General features: G+C 32.3%; 1 protein-coding gene across 1 annotated transcript; it reads right to left on the bottom strand.

Moving 5' to 3' along the window:
* Positions 1 to 4,762: 4,762 nt before the first annotated feature.
* Smp_145360.1 (hypothetical protein) lies at positions 4,763 to 14,456 on the bottom strand (the record flags this gene model as incomplete). Its single annotated transcript, XM_018796850.1, has 7 exons — positions 4,763 to 5,254; positions 5,365 to 5,804; positions 9,541 to 9,775; positions 11,465 to 11,662; positions 11,825 to 12,047; positions 14,231 to 14,336; positions 14,370 to 14,456. The coding sequence occupies 7 exons, from the start codon at positions 14,454 to 14,456 to the stop codon at positions 4,927 to 4,929; spliced, it is 1,617 nt and encodes a 538-aa protein (XP_018651950.1). The 3' UTR covers positions 4,763 to 4,926.
* Between the last annotated feature and the right edge of the window lie 5,411 nt (positions 14,457 to 19,867).

Raw genomic sequence — 19,867 nt, forward strand, 5'->3', positions numbered from 1 at the left:
TGTTAAACAGAATTTTGTAAATATGTTTATAACATGACCTTCACTAACTAATTTACCTTAGGCAAACATCTTTTCTTTTCATGTAGTTCATTCTATAATGAGATATAACTCATCTTATAAAAATGACCTTAATATAAAGATAGTTTATCTTAAGATAGTGAAATGTAAGGTAACCAAAATGTGAAAAAACACCCTGTGGTAATTATCAGTCTACATACTCTATTAGGAATTCGGATGTTATGTTTTATTTAAAGTTTAAGATCGTTATTTGTTTCTTAATGAATAAATAAGCGGTAACTCTCAGGAATTATTTATAGACTATTATATATATATATATATATGTTACGGTTTGGTCTGCTTGTATATAAACCACGTATGTCTGAAATATATGATTCATATAATGGCGGCTGATATTTGTGTTTTAGACTGAACAGGCTGGGTCAGGCGAAAAGCTACTGTACAGAGGACCAATAAGGATTGACAGTTGGTTCAAAATTGCTCTCGCTAGTTAACGCATCATTGGTTTAGCATAGAGAAAAGTACATAGTTGGCGGTATTCTGGTTGGCGATTTTTTCACGCGATATTTGGCAGGCCAGATGACACAACAGAATTCTCATCATTTATCACCAAACGTATTTGATTTGAAGGTAATATGGTAAGATATTTATTGAGACTGTTGAGTTTTAAAATATAATCCATTTCTTAGTCATTTGGATTTTATTACAAACTCACATTGAAACAGAACCCAACAAATTAGACAGTAATGACCATTCAACTGAACGATAACTGTTAGGATGGTGGAGAGAAAATATGTTACAGAGAAACAGTTATAAGAATATAATTATTAAACTAATCAGCTAAGTACATAACCAAGGTAGATGGTTCACATTGATGATACATAAAAAATCAACATGTCTATGCACGAATTAAGTATTAGTGTCAAGTGTGGTTTTTAAAGTTGGAAAAATAAATAATATTTGGGGGTATTGTGTGTGAAGCATCTTTGAAAACTCAAGTTAAAAATGTGGAGTGGTTGTAGGAAATATTTCATACACTACAGAATTTGAATTATCACTGGTTAATTCATGACAACCATTCATTTTAAAAAATAATGAAAGGCTTACTTTAGCAGTGTCAAAAGTCGCTTATTGGTAATCTACGCTATACAGCACGTTATTTACGTTCATAAAAGTGGTTTCATGGAAAAGTTATATATATAGTCATAAATATTCAAGTCTACTTGAAATCGGAACTCCGCCTGTAGCTCCTCCAGGGGCTACTGCCGGTCCCGAGCCCGGGTAAAGGAGGAGGATTGGGCATGGGGTTAGCGACCTCATCCCGTAGAAAATCAACTCGCTAAAAAAACGCTAACTTGAAATCGGCTACTTATATGAGTTCTTTCCACTTTTTATCGAAATTCCGAATTATTTGGAAAAGCCTATCATTCCAAACATTTAAGGCAGAAAGAATGATTATTAATGAGTGAACTTCATAGTTTAGCATGGTTTGAAGCCACTCTGAGCTTTCCATAGTGAGCTACAAGGCTCAATTGCAATCCGTGTTTAGAATCCAGTTCAGTGTGATATTTAACTGACCTATGAGCAAGAGGTATGTATGTAATTAATGGAATCCCAACAAACTAACTGATCAAATACGTCATTTTAACTCAATGTAAATTGAGCTATCTGAATGGAAAGTGTAAGCAATTAATTATTAATTCAATATTATTATAGAATGATTTTTTGCACAAGGCTGTTGTCAAAAGTTGCCTAAACTAGAACCACTAATGTCCATATTAAAATGCTAAGTCATTTTTTATTTGATGTTAAACTTCAATTTATTTAGAAAAAACGAATTTCGTACCCAAACTAAAATAATCATACATCTTTGAAGTATATCACGTAATTTATATATGGAAAAAACCTATTGAAAGAACTATATGAATCCGCCCACTTACTATAACGACGACATTCTGTGTTATCTCTTATAAAATTAAAAAGCTAATACTATAGACAAAAAACATCTTAATTTTTTACGCATTTCATGAGTGTACTTCATTGAATCCATATGGCTAGGATAAAACGGAATGAAAAAAATTACCATTCTTGTCAACATAATCCGACTCCAAATAAAATGAATCTTTCAAATTCAAGTCAGTTTCATTTGACTTTTGTTTGGTGTTCATCATCATATGGTTAATAAGCATGTCAACCATATTGTATGGTTATATTATTTCTATGTCATAAAATGTAAAAATTAACAGTACGTATTTCATTGAGAATTTTTCTATCCCATAGATAGAATCACTTGAGAAAATATGTATCAGATTGTTTTTTAAGTGTTTAGGTTTTTAGTTTGCATCGATTAGGTAACAGTGAACTCTCAACCCTTGTGATACATTCGAAAGGATAGAATTTCTTAATAAATACTAATCAGCTAAATTTAAAAGAAATTATAAACCTATGTTTAATTTTGTGTTCATGATTAGAAACTTATCGTTCTAACTAACTAGATATTAAAACTGTACCTAGTTAAAATTGAATCTGGAATGAAGGAAAAATTGGTAACGTTTTAATGAGCGATGAATTGGTGCGGGAAATCGATAATCATATCTAAGCCTCTTCGTTGTGATTTACAGCTAATTCTATTTAAAGCTATTGACATACGTCAATTTCTCGACTACCCTCAAACACTTCTGAATAAATATCGATAGGAAAAAAATATAATTATTTGCATAATATTTACTGGTTAAAACAAATTGGTAAGAAGTTCTTAACTTGAATTTCATGCTTGTTTACACTCATCAGCACGACGTGTATCTATAATATTTTCGAATTTGTTACTATTCATAAAATTCAAACAATTATCACTAAGTATTACAGTCAAAGAAATTAACTCTGAGGTATTCAGGTTATAGATGATCTCCAACAAATATGTTTCATATATTGTGTGCTATATTGAATGATTTGTTTAATCACTGATTACTATTTGTAAAAAAATAGATTAAAGTTGATTCAAATCAAATAAGACAGTAGAAAAAAAAAGAAGATAAAACTTTAAAGTGCATAAATAGATGGACTTTTATATAGAAACAATAAAGTACTTCTAGGTATCATTACCAAATTTTGATTTGATAATTTTGAGTAGAAAAAAAAAATTAGATTCTCTGACATTTCGTGATTCAGTGTAAACCTTTTCTTAATTTTTTTATTTTATTTTTTTAGAAAAAAAATATGACTAATGAAATACTTTTAGTAAATAATTTACATAGTAAATAATATTAAAGTATAAATTTATTCAAATCTGTTTAGTCATTAATATAAAATAAAATAACACATGAGATTTAATTGTCAACAATAGAAAAGTAATGAAAGAAATTTACTTAATATAAATAATAATAAGCTTTCTATTAAATAATAATAATTGTGATGGATATATTTATTGGTACCTTTTTTCTTTGTTGAAACCTATCAATCACTTATTATATATAGAAAAGTGAAGTTGTCAGTTCTATTTCTATTTCTTATTTATTTCATATCTTATTATTTAATATCTAAGATGAAATTACATATTTTTAACTATTCTGGTGGTACAACTCTTGATGTTAATGATATAATGATTAGTCTCTATAAATAGGAAAACTGTACTAATAATGAGTTGATTTTTGTGACATATTCAGTATGGAACTAATCAGTTAAATAGCTTGTAAAAAAAGAATGTATTTTTTATAGAATATAAGGTTAAATGTTCCCAAAACCCAACAACAGAAAAATATGTTGGAATTAACTGAGAACCAGTATTATGTACAAATAAGAAGCAAACTACAGCCCATAGGGGATTTTTCAGTGAGATATGGTAGGTTAACTACTGTTGTAAATAGATACTTTTGCACTTATAAAATGCAAATAAGTACTGTTTACAAAATTAAATTAATTACCTCGTTAGCTTAATCGTCTGACCATTGCTTATGAATGTATTAAGAATAAAAGAATTGAACTAGATGGGCATGATATTGGTTACCGCTCAGTGATCAATGTTAGTATTTCAGTGTTGGAGGATGAATGTCATTATCACAGTGGCTCAGCAGTAACGTCCAAGATTGTGAAGGTTGGTGGAGCGCATCTGAATTCTAGGAAAATCGTCAGTTCCCTAATGAGATCAGACATATCCTTCTGATGAGTGTCGACTATCGCGAAGCCTATGCCCAGAGTTTCTTGTACACTTATTCTAGCAATCTAATATCAAAACATAGTGACAGCTTACTTAAACAAGTATCCACATTATAAATGGATCAGTAGGATTCAATTAGTACCAATGAACTGAACAGACATGATATTATTTATTATTCAGTGATAAATCAGTGCAAAGAATTAATCATTTGATGAGTGTTCGTCGTCACCTACTATCTATTAAAAATCATTGAAATTAATGAATACTGGAGGGGTGCTTTGTTCTATTTTTAAATCCTCGAAGAATGTTTTTTGCGGGATGAAACCCGCTTTTAAATTTGCATCAATTCATCAAACTAATAACTTGTGAGTTTGCCTTTGTTAATCATCTACATGCTTAATTACTGATTTAAGTGATTAATTGAAAATTTTTGTCAGTTCGATGTCGACAGTCAAAGCTAGACAACTTTGAGTCGCATATACTGGTAGAAACAAAACACTCAAAGTATCCATTTAATATCTCATATTTTGAATAAGCGTACAAATAATGATTACCTATTGTTTGTTATTACATTTTTATCAGGACAAAGGACATATTTATTATAAACTAAATTGGCAAATACGCGCTGTATAAACTCTTCTGAACTTAAACATTATGTAATACATTTACTATTCGTTGGAAAAACCAACGAAACTAAGAAATTATTGAAAATTGTGTAAAATAAGAAACATTACCTAAAAGAAAAGTAATATCTGCTAGGCTCTCCGAATTGATACTGATCTTGACCTGCTATATTTTTGCGGTGATGTACATCGACACACATTCTGACAAGAATATTCATGATTTAATAAAGCAGCGGCTTTATCTTTTTGTGATGCTGCATATATTGGATTACGTGTGCAAGCTTCTCCTTTCACTAAAATACATACTTTAACTGGTTTACATCTATTAGTTTTACTCACATTTGTTGATTGAAATCGCTGTTGAATTTCAGTAGGTCTTTGACTATATAAAATTAAACATGGCCAAATATAATGGTGAACTTGACCAGCAGATGGGTCTGAATCATAACTTCTTCGATAACTTAAAAATAAAATAATGAAGACAAAATACAAATTTTGGATCAAGTAATAAATATATTACGATTCTTATTGTATGATTGTTTACTAAAACAATATGAACAGACTGCGTACCACTCGTCATTGTATGGATCCCCAGGTTTGGCAGCTTTGTCCACATCTGCATACCAAGTAGATTGAATTCCATTTGATTCAATGTCTAATTCTGAATCCTTTTTTCCAACCAGTAGGTGCCAAGCAAGACAACAAACTTCCCTTAGGAGGTTATCTAGAGCAGTCAGTTCCTGAGATGTCACAGGCAGTCTTATGGAAATAGGCCGTTTAACACTTGTGCCATTTATCGAAGTAATTGTAGTATGACATGCACATTCTGGTGGAGCATGACGTGAAAGACGCCTGAATGTTGCGGCTACAAGTTTATCTAACTGATCACTATTGAGCGATATGTCTGAAGCCGAGAATTGTCGCTCACCAACATTTCTTGACATATAATTCTCTTTTTGCGTACCAGTGGGAAGACGGTGGATTACATGGCTGGTGACAGTGAAACCAGCCTAAAAGTAAATAATAAAGTTATAAAAATAGTTTTATAGTTGATAGCAGAGTTCATAGATGACAAATGATGAAAAGTTTCGTGATAATATGACAATTTATTTACAAATTACGTAGAACATGAAAGCCAATAGAATGTGAATTATGAAGAGCCTAGTAAACTACCGAATCGAGCAAGAGGTAAAGTTGTTGACTTGCAAATTCAAAACGAAATCAGCATTTACAAACCATCTACTGGTGGTAGCACATCAAATATTGAGGTCCTCAAACCAAGTTTTTTACCTAGTTTAGAATATGAGCTACTGTTGTAGAGTTTTCATATGATGTATTCACTATTTGTCTCACCTACCAAACCTTGATGTTTTCAACATTGTTACTATAACGACATATTCCTTATGCTATAATGCCACCAGGGACTCCCAGTCGAAATAATGTTAATTTAATATACGACTAATAAGCTTCATTTAACATACATTCATTAGGGTTGTATAAAAAATGTGATGATGGTTTTAAAAAGCAAAATGAGTGCTTAGATTTTAGTGACAATGAAATCATAACTCCATAAAATTGAAACATGTTCATCACCAGCACTGCACTTTAGTGTAAATATATTGCTCCAAAGGAATGACGTTATGCCATGCGAGACACATCAAAAGCTTTGAATAGTATTTTAAGTGAATTAAAATATCTCAGTTAACTTTTATTATCTAACCAGTGTATGAAATAATACCGACTTTGATGAATTTGAATAATAAAAAAATATTGTTTGGTGGTTCAGATATGAATCTGTTATTCACTAATGAAAAACCATAAAACGTTTGCTATTTTCTTAAGTTGTAAAATTAAGATGTCAATGTAGTAACACTTAAAAAGGACAATTCTACATTATCTTAACTATACGATAGTCAATCATCAGATATATTTCAGTAAACATTGATATTTTAGTCGTTATTTTACCGGGCCCTATATGAGGAAGAATATTAAGTAATAATAGTCCTAGAGTTTGATAAACATCTCTCAGAGCTTATTTGGAGTATACTTACAACAATGTCATTCATACCGTTTCGTTGTCAAAGCTAACCAGTCGCTTCCAGTAATTAATCTTATAGAAAAAAGGGTTGAGTGTAATTTATATTTCCCATGTAATAAATATAGGTTTGATATTAATGGTTGTTACAAAAAGCATTTGTTTTTTTCATACTGCTTTTTTAGTGATTAATATTAAGTGCAAACCTATAAGGGATTAAGAAGCAAATGAACAGTCAGTATTACATAATCACTCCTTAGAAACATTCAGTCGAAATAAACACTAGGGTGACATTATTCCAAAAATAACATATTTACATGAGAAATGTGTGGTATATGAGCATCACTAAACGTAACTGATATACCACAATACTTATTCTCTATCGATTTGGTCGGTTACTTTCTTACAAATTATTTTTTCCTCATCAAATAATTATTACCTGAACTTGTTTGTTGTACTACAAATTACTAACGTATCTATGCGAACGCCTAGCGAAAAGATAGGTGTGTCCTATACTAGACTCTTTTAAGGTGAATCTTAGTTACACTATCTATTATACATAAAGAGTTACGACAGACAAAAAGGTCCTATTAGATCAAAAAACAATACATCATGTGACCATTCGATTATTTCAAATGTTTATCCTCAATTTTCAAATAGAAAAAATCAAAATGCCATCTGTATTCCACACCCATAAACTTCAATTCAACTGTTGTATCGTTATATAATCGAAATTGAGTTTTGTGAATCAGTGATTTTTCAATCAGTCAAAAGATTCCAATGCATAAATTAAATGTAAAATATTCTATTGATTTTTTCTTTATCAAGACAATGAAGTATTTTATGATAAACGAGACACTTCCAATAATTCCATCCAATGTATAAACATAGATTAGAGTAATCAGATAAACATACAGAGATGAAGGGTTTTATGTTCACCTTACTTTAAATAGGCTTATTGAATTTATCAATAGATACATTTATTTCATTTGGTTTTCATGGATGGTGTTATTTCAATGAAAAGCTTAGATAACCTATTCGTTAAGAACTCAGAGAAATATAATACAATCTGCAAATTTTTGTCGTTTTCTTCTTATTAACACAGAACATCTTTCACTATCATATGAAGTTATATTGAGGCTACTTGGTTTAATGGTGTAAAACTTTGAAATATATATCATAAATGTTCTGACTCTTTACGAACAATTTCTGAAGAATTCATCTAACTTTGGGAATAATATAGGTGTATATCGTTTAAGTTTGCTACAAAAATTGGATACTCTTCAGGTTATTACGATACTACATTAGAAAAATGTACTTAGCAATCAATTAGAATAACTTTCAAGTAATTTATTTAATAACAAAATCATTACCATTATTAATTACTTAACCATTTTAAGAACATTAATTCGTGGAAATTTGATTGTTTGCCTACACAACATCAGCACACAATTCAAAAGACTTATTTACTACTAAATGAGAGAAAATTGCTAGTGAATTAAATTGTTTGGGAACTCCAAATGCAACCATATGATCAAAGAAAGATTAAATTGAAAGACATACTGTTGAAACTATCAAATTTGTCAAGCAATAGTAGGAAATTAAGAGCATGACTTATAAAAGTACATGTAATAATCACACTTCAAAAAAGTAGGAGATAAATTTTCTTATGACAAAATGATTTTTTGTATACTATACTGTGCAAAATTTTTTAATTAGTAATTTTCTGGCATTTTTCTGACATCGATCTGAAATACCAGAATTTGGTACAATGTTTCTATCAACACTACTTTATATTAAGACAGTTATGTTATTTCCGTATAGTTCCTTACAAGTAACTTTACCTATTTTGATTTCCAATAACATCCCAGATGAAGCTAGGGGCAGAACTAGTTTTTTTTCACTAACGAGTTCTATAATTTACTTCGCAGACTGATATCAGTTAAGCGATAAATAAATACCAGAAAACTCTGGATAGCTGTTTTGTTCTAGATAAAAAATCTTCGGAAGTACTTGGCTATTACCATATCGAGGATAAAATCCAGAATTATCAGTCCTTAACGATCTAAGCAAACCCCTTATATTAACAGTAATCTTTTGCTAGCTAGTATCTAACTTCGAGACATAACTGCCGTAGTTGCGTTAAGAAGCTGTGACCAGTAGATTTCAATTATATCGGATGTGAGGCAGTTGCCCGACGAAGTCTATAGAAGATGGTAAGTTGATCTCGAGAACTGAATGAAGTTGTACATGCAAAGCAATCAACGTGGGCTCGTTGGATTAAATATGAAGCGTTCGTCATGTGAACTGAAGGACGTAGATTCGATCGACAAAGAAGCAGTGGTTGCGCGCTTCTAACAAGCACAATACTAAGACAAAACAGCTGTCAAGTACTTCCTAATATATAAAAGTCATGAGACCCAGGTCAGCCTGAGATGTAGTCTATCGTACATAAATAAATGAAAATTTAGTGATTCCCACAAGCTTCAATCCCAGATTCTATTAAAGGCCAATCTGAAATTGGACGTAAAGCTCGAGGGTTTATCCATTGATGACAAACAACTCTTAATACAAATTTTATGAAAAAAGACAAGCTTATAAAAAGTTGATAGGTCTCTAGCATTTAATAGTTTAATCGCTGTAATATAAAGATAGTAAATGATTAAGACGATAACATTTATAACTTTCTCATTTATCCAGTGATAACTCACTTGAACTGCATGAAAAATCAAGCGCTGATTTCTTGCACAATCTGACTGACCTAATGATTGTAGATTATCCATACACGACACACGTAAATTCGTGAATAGATCATTATATCGGCTAACCAAAGGAGAAAGCCAACCTTGAAGAAAGCTTATAACATTTTTATCTTCAACAAATTTTACCAGATGATCATTAGAAATGAAAGAATTATCACTGTCCTGAGGATAAACATTATCATCACTAAAATTGTTAAATTGAAATTTGAAAATCTTTTATTTATGTAGGAAATTATTTTATAAACATTTACTTAATTTGATGATATTATATAAAAATACATCAATGTTTACTGAATATTCATAATACTTATCTAATCTAAGAGCAATTTCTTTATTAAATGACTACCTTGAAAGTAAGTTTTTTCAATAAGTTGTCTGTTAATAGTTGTTTTCTGCTAGAAAAAGATCCATTTTTAAAAAAATAAGAATACCATGAAATCAGTCTTTGTAAAAGATACTGATATATGCATATAAAGATAAAATGTTAGAAAAAGAAAGAAATTTTGTGCTAACGTTATTATCACAACTTTAATATCATCAGAAAAGTGGATAATGAAGAAGTAAATATATATTAAGTGTTTATTATCAGTCTATTTACCGTTAAATTGGCACGTACTTATTCATCTGGATTTATATTTAGTGCATCAGATAGTAGATAATTTTGCTGAAATCTATTTGTATAACGGTATTAAACAATAGTTGAATTAAATTTCAAGTCACCATCAAATAAGCCTACACAATTTTTTACTTCATTGTCTTAATAAATAGGTAGATGATATTATTAGACGGAAAATCTTACAAATGTAGATTTTACTTTATTTTACTACTTTTGACTTAAACCTAATGATTCAAAAACATGACACAATGGTGATGATACATAAATTTTTAAGTCGGTGTTGTTCTCTGTATAATTTAGCTTTACAATACTAACGATGCTGTTATCCTGTCGATTATTTCATCCTCTCTCTCTTTCACTGTGTTGATGAAACATTTAGAGAAACCTGCCCCAGTGATATACTTGTGCTAAGTCCTACACTATTTATAACTGGTCAACTATTGCTATACGACTGAAGGATAATGAAATAGATTTAAATTTTCTGCTTAAATTATTTTTAAGTTTTATCTAACTGTTACTGTTAACATGTTTTCATCCCTCCATTATGCGGACATATTTTGCAATAGATTTTTTTTTCTTTGTTTTTAATCCATCGGTCATTCATATTTGTTTTGTATTTAATTATTCAAATTACAAACAAAATCTTCCAGACTGAGAAAATATCGTCACAAAATAACTCACAAGATTTGTGGTATTTAACTGTAAAAATACGCCGAGAAAATAATTCGGACAATAAGGGAAGTACTTGAAATGATAGGCGATAAGCATTCTCATTGGTCTACTGACATGAACAGTATTTCGAAAAAACAATGTTTAATATGATGATCTAAAATGTTGATTTCACAACATAAGAGTGCTCATTTTGGGAGCTGTCTAATAATTCAACTGTACATTTAATTTACCTCGAGTCTTCTTGTATCATCTAAACAATCATTTGTCACTGACAACATTCCCAATCGCCAAATTGAAAGACACAACACGACCGATGACACCAAGGCCCTAAAATCATCTTCCATCACGACATGTATTTTTACACTTTTTGAGTGGTTAGTTTACACATTGTAACTTCAATTTCCAACTGAAAAAAAGTGTTTTTATAACTAGAATGATCCACCTCCTACGGTAATTACAAATTCAGACGTTTGGTCTTCTTACATGTCATAATCACAACTAGTAGGCCACTTTTATAAAACACAAAAAATGTAAGTTTAACTTCTTAGAGCATATTCATAAAGAATAGGACAAGGTTTTTCTTACCATTGTTCATTTACTTGTTTAGTAAGATTATATTCAGATACAGGAGAAGCCACTATACTTTCAGCATCTGCCATAGCTCTGGGTCGCTTTTGAGTGGAGTAAATTGATTTATTTTCTATGTTAGGTTGAATAAATTCCATACTTTGAGCTTTTAGTTGATTAGCTAATCTATCACATTGAATTTGACTTTGTATTAAGCTTTACATTTCATCGCAAAACAAAAAATTTAATCATACTATTAAATACAAAATAAATTAGCTGAAATATATGCATATTATTTTCAAAACATAATAAGAAGAAATAGCCGAACAAACTTTGTACACATAAATTAAATTATTTAAATATATCAGAATAACTCACCGTTCTAAAATCTCATTTTCCAAACTTGGCGAGCCTTTCGAATAATCCAATTTATTACTATAATCTTTTGTCGTTGTATGTATGTTGGCATATGGATGTAAGTTCCTCTGATTTTGAGAGGAGTTATTTTTTGCAACCATTACCGGTGAGCGATAAGACTTTTTAATTGTTTCCTCAACAGAGGTTTCAGGGAATACTTTGTTACTTTCTGTACAAAGGCTACCTAAACATTTTATAATAAATACGTATTGATGTAAGATGTTTTGATGAGATATTTTGTTCAGTCACTATTAATATATCAAGATTGTTATTTTAGTTGCTTCTTTAGCAAAACCAACGAGTAATCAAGTTGCGATACTTAATAAATATTGTTCAAAATAGCCAGGTCTCTGTTGAATGGTTTCGATTAGGCTTACAACCATAAAAAATTCTTCAAGATAAATAGCTTTCTACATATTCAAAATGGGTGCTGACCCTTTTGGTTTTAAAAGACAATGATGGCTGAAGACGGTCATTAATTAATTGTGGTCACACACCATCGCAACCTATATAGGACACTTTCTTTCCTAAAGAATAAGTCTATCAATCTCACATCAACCCATTATTGTATTCGCTCAAATATGTCGTTCCTCCCAGCTCTTGTCAGTCAGTCAGCTACAAAGTAGGACCAGGTACATATATGCATCAGTCCAAGTTGTCATACCTCATTGGTGACTTCAAACACTGATGCCACCTTTTGCTTTGCTCCCCCCCCCCTAACTTTCTTCCAACCATTCCCAATACTAGTCAGTATTGCGCCCCAGCCCTTGTCGTCTACTTTGTTATTCCTCAAGTTATGGTAGTTGAGGTGTTTTAGTACTAGAATTTCCAAGTTTTACTGTATCTAGAGTTTCTTCGAAATTGCACTTTCACACGCCGTAGCCATCTCTAAGTATATACTTACGACACTGTTATAATACCTCGTTTTACTTGGTTGCGCCTATAATATTATTATTTCACCATCCAGTTTTTGTCGTTAATCTGTTTGATATCCAACACCTATTAAACCAGGCAACAAATCAATGAAAAACCTGGTTCTCTTAATTTCACGTGTTATAAAGTAAGTTTGAAGAGCATAACTGCCTAAAATCAGATTATTAGCAAACATTAAGGAAGTAGAAATAGGAATAAACCCAATCATACATCACTAGTTATCATGTATGTTATAACAAACATTCCCAAGGTAATCATTTGACTTGTGAAGATTTCCCCAACTAGCAACTAATAATTTTAATAACGTTGTCTCCCATCTCAGGACACATACTATGAATCATTTTGAGCTACCCATTTTTAAACACACTGCTTCAATTTCCATTGTTAGTTAAATTTAAAAATCCATCCCTCACCCAGACAGAAAACAGTGAGCTAAAGAGTAATTCAAAAAGGCCTCAACTAAGTTTATTCTGGGAAACATAAAGCTGCCATGTAACAGTAGACTACCTTATCTTAATTCATTCTCCTTATAATATGGAAAGACTAGAGGTGATGTCATCATAGAGTTTGAGTTGCCTATAGTAATTTTTGTGCTTTGGCCACATCTTTCTTGTTTTCAAATGAAGACTTTATAAAGGCACTTTCAAACCGTTTTCAACCCGAAATCAAGTACTTGTCATCGAACTACCAAATCATCAACTAGTGAAACTTCTTACCTCAAAAAAAGCTTAAACCTCTATTTGTCGACGCATTCGGACGAAATCTATATAACATTGGAGGTGCGTATCACTAAACTCAACTCATTTCATCCAGTTTATTGTTCTTCTCGAAATAAAATCGTATTAAAGTGGCTCAAAGCATTTCAGAATTCCGAAGAATAACCAAGCTTAAGAATGCATGATTTGGAAGTTAAAGAGCATCTTGTTGAAATATATAACGGTAACGACCTGTGAAGAGTGTTTAGAAATGTTTAGTTATACCTTTGAAACTTCAGAGCATTCTGATCATGGGAACCCACTTGCATTTGCTGACATTTTAGATTAGTTTCGAAAAATTCAAATACGTCACTGAAATTTCATCATGAATGAAGGCAAACATCGGTGCACAAATGATGCTGAATTCTCAGTAATGTGCCAAAAGCCTTCAATGAAATTTATCATACTATCCAACATGTGAATTAAAATATTTATAATATATAATTTCATGGTTATACAGAAGTTTGACTGGTCTTAGAACTGGCACTTATACCAGAAATTACAATACTCAGGAGTTGTCTGAACCCTTGATGTGTGTCACTTATGTAGAATATCCAGGTACAACATGTATTACACTGACTTCATAAAATATAATTAAAAAGAGTATAAAAATCAAACAGTTGGATAAGGTATTCATCCATGTTGCTCACTAGTTATAATGCAGGAAAAACAAGCTAACCTTGTGTCACGAACAATCTTAAAATTTTGAACAATTCATGCTGCAAACTAGCATTAGCTTCAATGAGCTCACAACAGACCGTAGTATTATCAGTAAGACTATTCATCTGTCGCAGTATATTAGAAGAGTTAAAAATTACTTTAGATTCTTTTTCCCAACTTTTAAATCTCTCGAAAATGCGAAAAGACGGCTCTATTTGAGCGCATATCAATTCATGAGCAATCATAGTCGAAAACCAATATGTTTAATCGAAACATTCATGAATGAATTTCGCCTTCAGATTACTGCGTATAAACAACCTATTTAATTCCAATGTCTAATATGTATTTTTGGTGAGTGTACGTGAACAAGATGAATAATTCTCCTTTTTCATTTCTTACACAGTAACGGTTTGAAGGCACTGATAACACATAGTAGATGAATCTAGTTACTAGAGTCTTATGGGATTCAGCAGATAATATATTTGTATTCCAACTTAAGGTTAGGCCAATGTCACCCGAACGCACTGTAGTCACTGATATTAGCTTCTTTCGTGACACCCAATATTTATTCTCTAGTGGCGGTAAAAAACCCCAAGATGAATAGCTCTGTAAATCTTCGACATTTGATGCTGACCACATTAGTTTTATTGGACTCACCTAGCCGAAGGCGCACGGTCTTGCATCCGCACCAGATCACTACTGCGCTATACTTCTCCTGCAATCTCTAGCCAGCTTAGATTAGTCACTTGTCGAGAAATTGATAACCTGTCAAATATATCTTCGAACCTCCTCGCTTCTGACTTTTGTGTTCATTTCAATGACTTTGAACGGTCTGATATGACGCTGTCACTCTATATTCCAATTGCTGGCTTGCATGCATTGTAGGTGCTCTCATATTTAAGTGGTCTGTTGCTGCAGAAAAATCACAAAACCATTGTAAAAGTCATTAGCTAACCTTTCTCTGTTTCGTAGTTTACACTTTGGTTCGATTGTCACTTCGCAACTTGATCTCGGATTCTGATTTCGCCGATTTTGTTTACGACTTAATAAGGTTTAGAAAACGATGTATTAAGAATATGAATAACCTGAAAGATCCAGATACTTGCGCTTTGTGTAAATCACTATTTTATGAGATTTAAATGTGTTTGTGGCGTTTCAGTGCACACTTGGTCAAAAGCGTAAACCACAGGGTTTAGCAGTGAATCGAAAACCGAGAGAACTTATAAAGGAGATACAAGCGCTCGCGAGTGAAACTGCCGAACATTTGTGATATACCGGTTTCCTTGCCGTCTCATGCTTCTGACACGCATAAGAAGACGAACACTTACAGGAAGGCTCATTCAATTACAAAGTGTAAAACACATAGTTAGTCATACTCTTGGACAATTAAGTCAATAGGAGATAGCTAACACACATACCTTCCATAATAACGCAACACTTTGTTCCCCAGGCAAAGCAAAGAGTGTGTTTATGTCGAACGAAGCCAGTAGATTCGCAAACAACAGATTGTGGGTAAACATAGTGAGTGGTTGGAGGTGATAGTGGAATGAAAAGTTGACAGTTATTACCTAAGAATCATTAGTAACCGGATATGACCCCAGTTTTTCCAGCGCTTATTTTCGTGTAGTCTGATGTATGATAAAATGTGTGTCTCAGAATATAATAAAATGTATGGGTGTGACAGGAGCTGTCTAACATAAGAAGTTCTTTGTGGTTGTATTTTTAAATTATATATATATAAAATGTAAAGTGATTTTTCTGCCCCAAATGTTATTCTTCCTTTACCAGTAGTAATAATGCATCAACAAACTTCCACAATTTCGAAACTCATATTCATCCCAGTTTCGTGGGGAAGTAAACCGACAAACAACTAAAAATAACTAAATGTTTCGTTGTAAGAACTGGTAAGCACTGTATCAGTCTAGAAGCTTCGTCAAAACGTCGTGTTGTATCTATAAGTTTTTTCACTATGATAGTATATTCGGGTGAATACTAGCAAAATACGAACTTTCACAAAGCCTTCCCGCGGTCCGAGACGCCATGAACTCTTCACCTTTAGTATTTTCTTACAAAAGAATCTAAGGATTGTGTGTACTTTTCACACTTAAATTTAAATAATTCACTAAGTGAATAAAGGTTGAAGTGGTCAATACTAAACACAGTTATCATCAACCTGTGAGTTGTCCATCCACATAAGTTTCCATATGCAGAAATTCGTTAGGTTGTTCATTGCTTTAGGCTTGAATGTAAGAAGAGTTTTAGCTTTTCAATTCGATCACAGGAGCCACCTGTTGCATATCGGTAAACATATGGATGGCTGTGACAGTTTGCAGTATTTGAATTACAGCACAAACTAGCAATCCCAGAAACAATGCAATTCAATCAAGTATTAGATGAGCACGAACGAAAATATTGTATCTGGAATTCAAATTCAAAACAGTCATCAATACGAAGAATTCATTGGTTCATATGAACACCACGTTCGCCCCAGCTTAAATCGGAGTGTGAGTGTCTGTAATTGATTGTACGTCTTCTACTTAAGTTCATCTTACATCTGTACGACAATGTACTGGATGTAGACTCTGTATTATTAAGAATGCACTCGTTTGTATTAGAATTAACAACCGAAATTGGAACAGGCTCACCTGATTCTTGAAATTGTACACAATCATCATGTCAGTTGTGCGGTGAAACCACTGATATCTAGCATTTGAATCATAAGCTTTCCAAAACTATCCTCTCCCACAAAATAATGTTGGGTCCTTAAGTCTCAATGTTATAACCAATTTGACGTTCCTAATTTGCATTATCTTCTTATATCTCACACTTCGATTACTGTATGTGAGTATATGGGGATACACACTGATGTATAATCTGAAGTATTCCATCATATGACTTTGACTTGCATAAAAATTATGATACATATCCTTTTTGTTATTTATATTACAATACACAGATAAATATGCATTGATATGTGTGATTAACAGATGTGATACATCCAGGCTTGATTCACCGGAGAAACAATCCAATGGAAAACATGCATCTGCCTCATACTCATTAGGATAACCTTGGACATGATTTGGATTCTCTGCCTGTGCAAACTCCATATCCGGGCAAACTTGTTCTCTGATTGCTTCAAGAAAACTTGCTATTCCATCTTAATCATACCACTGACTAGAGATTCTACTCAACAAAAAATGTTCGTCAGAATATCCAACATCTGATACAATAACATCAGAAATATGACTAGAATTCGATTCATTCGGAACACATTTGTCACATTCATTAGGAGTATCATTAGAGACAAATTCATTGTGAGGACCACTGACACTTGCTATGATGTCAGAATTTGATTTTTTTTAATATTTCCCTCAAATTTATTAGGAGTTTTATTAGAGAATAAAAGAATCATTGGAAAAATCAGCATCTACCAAAACTGAATCTGGTTTTCGATCATGATTTAACTCATCCAACATTTTATTCTCAGGGTTGTAAGGAATTTCATCAGGAATGTGTGGATTATCACGACAAACCATATCAGGTACAATAACACATGAGAAATCCGATAAGAAGTTGGTTGATTAAAAACTTTTGTCTCACAATGATTCTGGATTTCATTCAACTCTGGAATGCTATGTGACGTTATATCGCTTCTCGAAGTTTTGGATAAAGATAAGTGATCGTTAGAAACATTCAACTTAGTGGAATCACAAATTTTAGCATTAGTTTCGGCGAAACGAACCATGGTATTACAAACTGACTGAATGTGTCCAGTTTTACTACATTTAAAGAATTTAGAATTACGAAATACATATGAATTATATGGGTGAAAATTTCAACAGAATAAGCATTTGCCAAACTTGTGCTTATCTCCGTGAACTGTTTCACAATTTAGTGGATTGTTATCTGAATAACCTTGATTACGTAGCGGACTACAACAACTTAGTAAAGTAGTGGAATTCCTGATGTTCTGGCGAGTCGTTTCATCAAATTGTTCTCCCTTACCGCATTTGGAATTTGTATACTTTACATGGTCCAGTAGTATTTGCTTGAGAGTTGCATAAGGGAGTGAAATCGGCTTGTCTGGAAGGCCAAAGTCTTTATTAAGCTGTATGTTTCTATTCCGATGAATGTAAGGAAATGGCCACGATATTAAAATCCTCAATATCATCCTTGGTCATAGCCCAGATTTCGAACCCCTCCATGTAATTCTCAAAAGCATTAAAATCTAAATTTGTACTCAACCGTTCAATCACAGACTTCATTGTGACGTCAATGTGATTATTCGAGGTATTTGAATTATAGTATAAAGTAGTAATCCCAGAAATAACGCAATTTAACCAAGAATTATTAGATGAGCACTAACGAATGTATTTTGTGTAGAATTCGAAATCAGGTAGTCATCAATACAAGGAAATCATTGATTCATATAGACACCACAGGCACTCAACGTTCAATATTGCCTATAAAATTTTTCTTCTTCAGATTAGTTACATACTAATATGTAGGTTCCGTCAAAAACGATGATACTAACAATTGTTAGATTTGTTTATGTTTGTATATTGGGAACCTATGTAATATCCAAAAATAGTCTGACAAAGAATTGCCTCAACCTGCATTTCCTAAACAACTACCAGAAATACTTGTTCATCAATATCCTCTAGGATGTTAAATCAAATGTTTAAGGTTTTTAGAGCTCATTTTCGTCTAAAAAATCTGACAACAGTCTCTCTCTCTCACTGATCTCATAAATCCTGCATCTCACCTGCTTGAGTTCAGATTGATACAAATAACCACATTGAAGTTGACCTAACATTCATTCAGGTAGTGAACAGCAACTACGTCAAAGTACTTATAAACTGAAATAAAAGCTATGTAACAAGCACAAACACTACAAAAACTGACATATGATGGCAAAATACCTATTTACATCTGATAAATCAAAACATCCAAAATACTCGGTAGCATGCGATATGTGCTCAAGAACCCATAGCTTAACTTATTTTTCATGCCCTCATTTATCACCAAGATAAATTAGTTTTTGGGCTTTTTATTGAGTTAAGTTTCTATGGGGACATTCGGAAGTAATCTTTCGCCATTAATAACACTCAAAGATTAATTCTTTTACATGAGGACTCAGCTTGTAGCAGCCGATGTTTTCTGGTCAAAAGTATACTGATTAGCTGTTTATCGATTCAAACGCTACTATACAAGTTAAGTGCTGTGTACTGTGTTATTTTATTCAAACAATAGTTTATATTTCTTCTGTTTTATGATGACATTTTTGTGTACTTAACTCCTAATGACCAGTTCTACATGTTATTCAAGCTTTGTGATAAACGTTGCTACCGAACGATTATAACTTTCCCTTGACCTTGGTGTTTAGCGAGCGAATAAAAGAATATGTTGAGGTAGTTAGCTAGCGAATGCTAACCCTCAAACACAATGCACTTATGAAAGCCATTTCAAATTAAGCTTGAATTATCATTAAATGGTATCTTTCCCGAAACAGCAAGTCCAGTCTTCACTAGCGAGAACAAGTTGGTTTTCTCCAATTCAATGTATGTGCAGTAATATTAGATGGATATACCGAAGTCAAAATGTGATGTTTACTCATGCGTGGTGATTTTCAGTGCCACTGTGCTCGCCAGTCTTA

This window comes from Schistosoma mansoni, chromosome 4, assembly GCF_000237925.1.
Source record: "Schistosoma mansoni strain Puerto Rico chromosome 4, complete genome".
NCBI classification, from domain to species: Eukaryota; Metazoa; Platyhelminthes; class Trematoda; order Strigeidida; family Schistosomatidae; genus Schistosoma; species Schistosoma mansoni.